This window comes from Oncorhynchus mykiss, chromosome 12, assembly GCF_057628025.1.
Source record: "Oncorhynchus mykiss isolate SJ-2025 chromosome 12, ASM5762802v1, whole genome shotgun sequence".
Classification (NCBI taxonomy): Eukaryota; Metazoa; Chordata; class Actinopteri; order Salmoniformes; family Salmonidae; genus Oncorhynchus; species Oncorhynchus mykiss.
This window is the reverse complement of record NC_143033.1, coordinates 71,393,175-71,401,582: the sequence shown is the minus strand read 5'-3', so window position 1 is coordinate 71,401,582 and position 8,408 is coordinate 71,393,175. Positions and strand designations below refer to the sequence as shown.

The 8,408-nt window shown below is 43.0% G+C and overlaps 1 protein-coding gene across 1 annotated transcript; it reads left to right on the top strand.

The window, feature by feature from the left end:
* The first annotated feature begins 6,026 nt into the window (after nucleotides 1–6,026).
* On the top strand, nucleotides 6,027–8,169 carry LOC100305288 (eukaryotic translation initiation factor 1B). The gene is given in 4 exon segments (NM_001165193.2): nucleotides 6,027–6,082; nucleotides 7,052–7,215; nucleotides 7,297–7,398; nucleotides 7,541–8,169. Coding segments are annotated over 4 exon segments (342 nt in total). The 5' UTR covers nucleotides 6,027–6,051; the 3' UTR covers nucleotides 7,586–8,169.
* Nucleotides 8,170–8,408: the final 239 nt, after the last annotated feature.

Genomic DNA, 8,408 nt, shown 5'->3' with positions numbered 1-8,408 from the left:
ACTGTAGATACCTAACACTCCCAAAGTGATCTGGAAATCTTTAACGTTTGAACACACATGCGATGAAGATTCTGCTTTAATTATATGTAAATCTACTCAGTTCAGAAAGCATCAAGGTATGAAAGAAAGGCACCTGGCAAGAGAGAGACAAGTTGATGCACAGGATCAGCGTTAAATGTTTATAACCACCTCGAGCAGAAAGGTTAATCTATGATTTTTCGCATCAAATGTCACATGTCCCACTAATTTCCAAAATACAGCCAAAAGGTTAGGTTGAGTTGTAACATGTTGTGGTTTTTACTTTTCTGACAAGGTGCTACATTGAGGACAATTGAAAAGGTGCGGCTTGTAGAGTTCACTTAGGGTCAGTCAGCCATACCACCAGTGAATTTACACTAGGCTTAGGCCTGGCTGCAATATCAATCCTACCCACAGGACTATGTGAACTATACAAAAGGTCCTTGAGGTCATCCCAGCTGATGATAACGTTGTCTCAAACTCTGTACCAGGCGGTGTAATCGTAGTTGGTATTTGTTTACCCATGATGCACCTCCAGAGAATGGAGAGGTAAAGGTTGTGTTCACTGATCAGACGTTGCATGCATCAACCATTGTTTGCATGCCACATCATCGACTGTCTGGCAACAGATTACTGGAGCATATTATGTGTTTAGCTGGTGCGTGAAATACTTATCCAGGCGTTGTAAGATCTGGCATGTGTCAGCAATGTCTGTGCAGATACCAAAATCTTTGGGTGTGCACGTTTTGCAAAGCAAGACCAAAGACAGATGAGCTGGGGGACTTGTTGAATGGGATCATTGATAGCCAACAATCCCTGGAAGGTGTCCCCGATGATCACCATTTGGACAGTTCAGATGGGGGACTGTTCCAATCCTCATTTGGTAGGCCACATTCATTCAACATGTGCCATCCCTGGACTGCAGGGAATATATAACGTTGTCGGTAATCTCTTGCACTTCCATAATAACAATGATGTAATGAATGCAACTCTTGAAGAAATAATATGATCTAATGCAGCAATGTAATCATTTTCTAGAGGCAGATGATCACCATAGCTTGGAGGGGATAAGACAGGATGAAGGTCAGCTCACTACATCTGCAGCAGCCAGGAGGGAAGATTGTGTCACTAACATGGGCAGCAGGACAAAGACAAAGAGGCTGTGAGCATGCATGAGGAACTGGTGCTAAATACATTAGTTTCATGAATGTATTTAAAAGAAAAGCATGATATGAAGATGCACACCCTTCATGTTGAGTTGGCTAATGTTGGTTCCACTTTTCTGGGCTCTGTTATTTACTTAACAAATAAGGAACACTCAAAATGTGCATATATAAATCATAACGATTTTAATTAGAATACAGCTGTAGACAGAAGTCAAAGATCAAACATCTGACATACAAATGATGCCTCTCCTGATGTTCTGCCCCGAACAAAAGAAAGACAGGATCTTATATACCCAAGATGGCACCTTATGGTGTGATCTCCTATGTCAAAACCTGCATGTGCAGCTAAAAGAACAAGTTATTCTTAACACAAGGTTTCTGAGAACCTTTCTCAGTGGCGTGCAAATCTGCTCTTGTTTCATAGAAAAACAGACACTGTCTCTCTCTCTCTCGCTATCACCCTCAGTCCCTTTTCACACCTTTTCTCACAGGCGGGGCTGCGGATTTTGGCAGAGAGCTAGACACAGACAGAGGCCTCAATATTCAGCTATACAGTGAGCATAAGTACAATGGCACATAAGCAAATTAATAACCACATCATCAATGGTTTTAACCTTACACTATGAAGGAGGAGAGAAAAATTAAGCAGCAGCAGTGCCAATGTTATTCTCGAACCAGCACCAGTTCATGGTCCCAATAGTGGCTAATGTTTGCTTCAATCACTTGAGCTATCTTTGTTGCGAGAAGTCCTGCATAGCAAAAGCATCTCTGTAGGCTTGTCCATTTCTGTCGGTGTCTGCCTCAACCATGGGAACGTTTGGATCATCCTTATCTTCAGTGTGAAGATCTGGGCAGCCATGCTGTTTGAGGTAATTGTGAAGCACTGCTGTTAAAATTATGACAATGCAGCATCTTCTTGGTTGAAAGCGCAATGTGTTTCTGAGAAACTGGAAAGGACTCTTCCATACACCAAACATGTGCTCCTCTACACCTCTGGAGTGGATATGAGCTGGGTTGTACAGCTGTTGTTCAGGTCCTATTGCATGAAGATAGGGGATGAACAAGAAGTTGTTCTGTGCATACCCACTGTTACCAAGTATGATTCCACAATGTTGTCCTCCTTCAAGCTGAGCATACAGTTTTGGAAAATCCTTGAGTCATAAATCGTACCTTTCCTATATGCAACAATGTTGGAGAACTGCAAAGTGGGAGTGCACACACTTTGTACATTTATTGAGAACCAGATTTACGATTCCTGTAGTCCTCAGCATCTGCTGCAGTGGGACACTTAATGGGAATATGACATCAATCTATATAGCCAATGACTCCAGGCAAGTTCCCATATTCATATAAATCTACCTTGTAGTTGGCTTGGGCCGCAGCATCAGGGAACTTGATGTAATTGTCTTTCAGTTCACATATATCATTGCAGACTTTTGTGTACTATTCTGCATACAGTCAGTTCACCTACACCACACAAATCTCCTGTTTCACGAGGAAGGTTGCAGATGCCAAAAAAACTCAAGGTGATCAGTAGGGAAGGAGGAATGGGCTTTCCCCTAAGAGAGTCAGATAAAAGCCTTGGCTCAAGCAAACAAATGATGTTAGCTGCATTTTCTTTGTACGTCAGGAAATAGTCACAGAAATTTGACTTCATCAAAATCATTCAGTGAGTTGCTCCTGTCTATAACTGTCCATTTGTCTGGCCTTGGTGGTGCTCTTTGATCATCCTTAAATTAGTCCAGGGTAATCCATTTTACTCCCTTGCCAAGGTCAACATGGGGGCCAACATCCATTAATCTGAAGTTAAACCTGACTCTGGACAGGTTTAATTTAAGCCTTCACTTAAATCTAGATTTACTCTAATAGTCCTTCTGGAAATCTAGACTAGAGCAACTCTGAGGCTATTTTCAACCATGTCTGAGAAATTCCATTTCAGTTAGTCCAGTTTAAAAGTGCAATTTAGTCTAGGATTAGGCTTAATCTGTGTCCGTAAAACCACCCCATAATCATGCCAAATCATGATTCAAAAATGTGTTCACTGACAGAGAGATAGCTAATGAAACACTAGCCTCAGCAGGCAAATGTACACTGCTCAAAAAAATAAAGGGAACACTTAAACAACACAATGTAACTCCAAGTCAATCACACTTCTGTGAAATCAAACTGTCCACTTAGGAAGCAACACTGATTGACAATACATTTCACATGCTGTTGTGCAAATGGAATAGACAACAGGTGGAAATTATAGGCAATTAGCAAGACACCCCCAATAAAGGAGTGGTTCTGCAGGTGGGGACCACAGACCACTTCTCAGTTCCTATGCTTCCTGGCTGATGTTTTGGTCACTTTTGAATGCTGGCAGTGCTTTCACTCTAGTGGTAGCATGGGACAGAGTCTACAACCCACACAAGTGGCTCAGGTAATGCAGCTCATCCAGGATGGCACATCAATGCAAGCTGTGGCAAGAAGGTTTGCTGTGTCTGTCAGCGTAGTGTCCAGAGCATGGAGGCGCTACCAGGAGACAGGCCAGTACATCAGGAGACGTGGAGGAGGCCGTAGGAGGGCAACAACCCAGCAGCAGGACCTCTACCTCCGCCTAAGTGCAAGGAGGAGCAGGAGGAGCACTGCCAGAGCCCTGCAAAATGACCTCCAGCAGGCCACAAATGTGCATGTGTCTGCTCAAACGGTCAGAAACAGACTCCATGAGGGTGGTATGAGGGCCCGACGTCCACAAGTGGGGGTTGTGCTTACAGCCCAACACCGTGCAGGACGTTTTTCATTTGCCAGAGAACACCAAGATTGGCAAATTCGCCACTGGCGCCCTGTGCTCTTCACAGATGAAAGCAGGTTCACGCTGAGCACGTGACAGACGTGACAGTCTGGAGACACAGTGGAGAACTTATGCTGCCTGCAACATCCTCCAGCATGACCGGTTTGGCGGTGGGTTAGTCATGGTGTGGGGTGGCATTTCTTTGGGAGGCCGCATAGCCCTCCATGTGCTCGCCAGAGGTAGCCTGACTGCCATTAGGTACCGAGATGAGATCCTCAGACCCCTTGTGAGACCATATGCTGGTGCGGTTGGCCCTGGGTTCCTCCTAATGCAAAACAATGCTAGACCTCATATGGCTGGAGTGTGTCAGCAGTTCCTGCAAGAGGAAGGCATTGATGCTATGGACTGGCCCGCCCTTTCCCCAGACCTGAATCCAATTGAGCACATCTGAGACATCATGTCTCGCTCCATCCACCAACGCCACGTTGCACCACAGACTGTCCAGGAGTTGGCGGATGCTTTAGTCCAGGTCTGGGAGGAGATCCCTCAGGAGACCATCCACCACCTCATCAGGAGCATGCCCAGGTGTTGTAGGGAGGTCATACGGGCACGTGGAGGCCACACACACTACTGAGCCTCATTTTGACTTGTTTTAAGGACATTATATCAAAGTTGGATCAGCCTGTAGTGTGGTTTTCCACTTTAATTTTGAGTGTGACTCCAAATCCAGACCTCCATGGGTTGATAAATTTGATTTCCATTGATAATTTTTGTGTGATTTTGTTGTCAGCACATTCAACTATGTAAAGAAAAAAGTATTTAACAAGAATATTTCATTCATTCAGATCTAGGATGTGTTATTTTAGTGTTCCCTTTATTTTTTTTGAGCAGTGTACATTTACAGCAGTAGCAGGCTAGGTTAGTCAAACTCTAAGCATTGGCTAGCTTTCTATAAATTGGCTAAATATGGTCAACGGGATACATCTTCATACGATCAAGACAATTCAGATTGCATGCTGCATTTTTAAAGTACACTCTAAAACAGATATTTTCCCTATTTCAGTCATTGGGAGTTCATCACACACGGCCCGTTCTTTCAGGGATCCTTGGTAAGTCCCTACCCAATTGAAGTTGACATTTTAAATGGTTAAGGTTAGGTTAAGTGGTTAAGATTACAGTTTAGCGTAGGGACGTCCCAAGGATGCCGGATAGCACTGTCCCATCAGACACAGACAAACAGCAGCTAGTTTTCAAGTAAGATCGTGTTTACATTTGAGATTAAAAAAGGGGGGGAAAGGGGATGCCTAGTCACTGTACAACTGAATGCTTTCAACTGAAATGTGTCTTCCGCATTTAACCCAACCCCTCTGAATCTGACTTCATCAAGAGGGGTGCTGAAATTGACATTTTTATGAGAAAATGTGCATTAATTAAAGGTGCCAACACATTTTATAGTTGGCATAAGAATGTTTTACTGTAATCTGCAGTTTACCCGAGGGGGCTCGATCAACTACACGTTAGGAGAAGCCTTTAGTTAGTCAGTTAAAAACAAATCAAATGAAATGTATTTTTAAAGCTCATCTTACTTCAGATGATGTCACAAAGTGTTGTACAGAAACCCAGCCTAAAACCCCAAACAGCAAGCAATGCAGGTGTAGAAATACCAAAAACAGAAACATCTGTTTTCAATATATTTCCTAAAATGGAATAATGTACCACTGACCATTGTTTCATCGACGAAGAACATTGCTTTATTAACTAAGATCTTCACATTTAATTTAGATATTTGTGCTATAGTTTATATGTAGCCTAGGTTCCAGGTGTTGGTATTTTCCCCTCTGAAATACCAAGATAATTACGTAATTTTTCCAGTAAAATAGGGTGTGGCGTGATGCACGTCCTTACGTGCGGGGAGGCGCTATAAAGGGTTGTTTTCTACTTTGCAAGCTAAACAATCTCCATTTTGTGAGAGCCTTTCAGCTGACTAAAACGTCGTCCCAGTGAAACGGAAGAGTCAAAGGAAAGAAAAATAAATTAAGCAGACCAGTCTATCGCTAACCAGTTATTATCCGAAAGGAAAGGAAATCTTATCGTATGTCCGCTATCCAGAACCTCCAAACTTTCGGTAAGACATTTCAACCATCTCGGCTAAAGCGGGGTCGGAAAAGTGGGGGAAGGGCTGTTGCTAACGTTAGCTAGCATTTGTAAGAATTTTGACGGCGTTCCAACTAAATATATCGTTTTGATTTTTATATGTTCATGAAACATCCTAGTTATTTATAGAGAACATTCCCTCTCGATTGAAAATATGTTATTAATAGCCTTTTCTTTTTTTGCAAATGTTGGCCAATATCCATCAGACTTCAACTAGGCCGAAGTTCACTTCCTTTTTTTTAGGCCCGAACGCGGATTTGTAGCCGGTATATCAAACGAGTCTATTGTGGCTACATTGATCAACGTACAATACCGATTTGGGAGTGTAACTCGTTCTTACTGTCGGTTGTCTTTCTGCCACTAGCTATCAACAATGGACCGAGTATAAATGTAGAATTTTTGCCTTTATATGTAATACGACCCTGCCGGGAAGGCCTTTTGGGGTGAAGCGTAAACTATTTTAAGGGTAAAGTAAATGGCCAGATCAAATAATGTAGCCCCGCTGAATTGTGGGCTTCTCTAACATTTCATTACGTCCTTTCGAAATTTCTGCTTGTTTTCCCGGATTGATTTTCTATCTGGGCTAGGGCATTTTACTTTCTCCCATGTCACTAATCTAATCTCACTAAATATTCCGAATAAATCTAGGTTTGAGCAGATTAGCCGCCCACTCATAGATTTTATTTTTTTCCCCCCCTCTAACGTTAATCCCATATTCCATGTAATTTGCTGACAAACATCTGTGCAGGGTTTTGCTTGGGCCTGAGCCTCGTGGCTAAAACGTTACGTCACCAGTTCATCGGCCTGGATCTTTTGTTAGCTAGGTCAAACATACCACTGCCATTTTAGTTATCACTTTAGGTTGCTTCCTTGTAATCTTACATGACTGATTGTTTTTAACTGTAGTGTGGTTTGTTTTAAAATGGTGTTCTCCCCACAGACCCATTTGCTGATGCAACTAAGGGTAATGACCGACTCCCATCTGGGACTGACGACTACATCCACATAAGAATCCAGCAGCGTAACGGCAGGAAGACTCTGACCACGGTCCAGGGCATAGCCATTGACTATGATAAGAAGAAGCTAGTCAAGGCCTTTAAGAAGGTATGTTATGGCAGGGTTTACACTAGGTGGTAAACTAAAAAAGTTCCATGTCTTGTTTGACTAGTTCTGCTTTGTCAACAGAAATTTGCCTGCAATGGGACAGTGATTGAGCACCCAGAGTATGGGGAAGTGATTCAGCTGCAAGGTGACCAGCGCAAGAATATCTGCACGTTTCTGATTGAGGTAGGTTTGACTCTTGTCCCTGCTTTAGCACATGGCCCCTACAGATGGCTCTCATAGAAAAGCCCCTGTCTGTAAATGTTCTGTGACTGGAGTTCAAAGTTCCTTTGTGTGACTGTCTCTTCTGCCCTCATCCCACTTCCAGATTGGCCTGGCGAAAGAGGAGCAGCTCAAGGTCCACGGATTCTAGAAGCTCTCAGCAGCCCTCTCTCCCCTGGTTGTGATACTTCCCTCCCCCGTGCTGCAATCACCGCACCCCCTTTAAGATAATGATTACCTCTGAATTGAGACTTTTTACTACCAGTTTAACTCCCCCCTCATACGGGAGCAGTCCAGTGCAAACATGGACAAACGGCTTGACAGATGTGGGATGAGTGGTGATTTAGTTTTTTCCTTACATTTTTTTAGTTTGCTGTGTGAAGGGCACAATTCCATGTAACTCTTTTTGTTTTGTACAAGTTTCAATAAAATGATCAACCGCCACCTCATGCGGAATCCTGTTGTGGTTGGGGGGGTTGGTTAGAATAGATAAGGGTGGTTCAGTTTGGGGAGAAGCACTTAACTGCAGTTCCAATGTTTTGTGGGGCTGCATACGTCCATGTTACAGCAGAGTGTTGCTGAAGTTCTGATCATCGCAGCCCCATCTACAAGGTTGTGCTTCTTCCTTTTAAAAAGTCAGCCATGTTAGGATTGATGCTGGGCTACCAACTGAAAAGTGAGTGGGGGAGACTTGTTTATACAATTCCACATTTTATTCAATAAATATTTGAAATTTACATCTTGTTTTGAGGTACAATTATTTAATCATAGCTGGGTTTGCAATGACAGTACACTATGCATACAAATTGAAGGGACCATACCAAGATATGATTTGGTCAATATTGACGTGTTGCAAAAAGCCAACTGCATATTGTACAGGACTTGGTGTCTTGTAGAGAATAGGGCTGTACGTGGTGAGTGCCTTTGCATACTAGTGTTGATGTTTACCGCCCTTTGAATGCACTCACTGGATT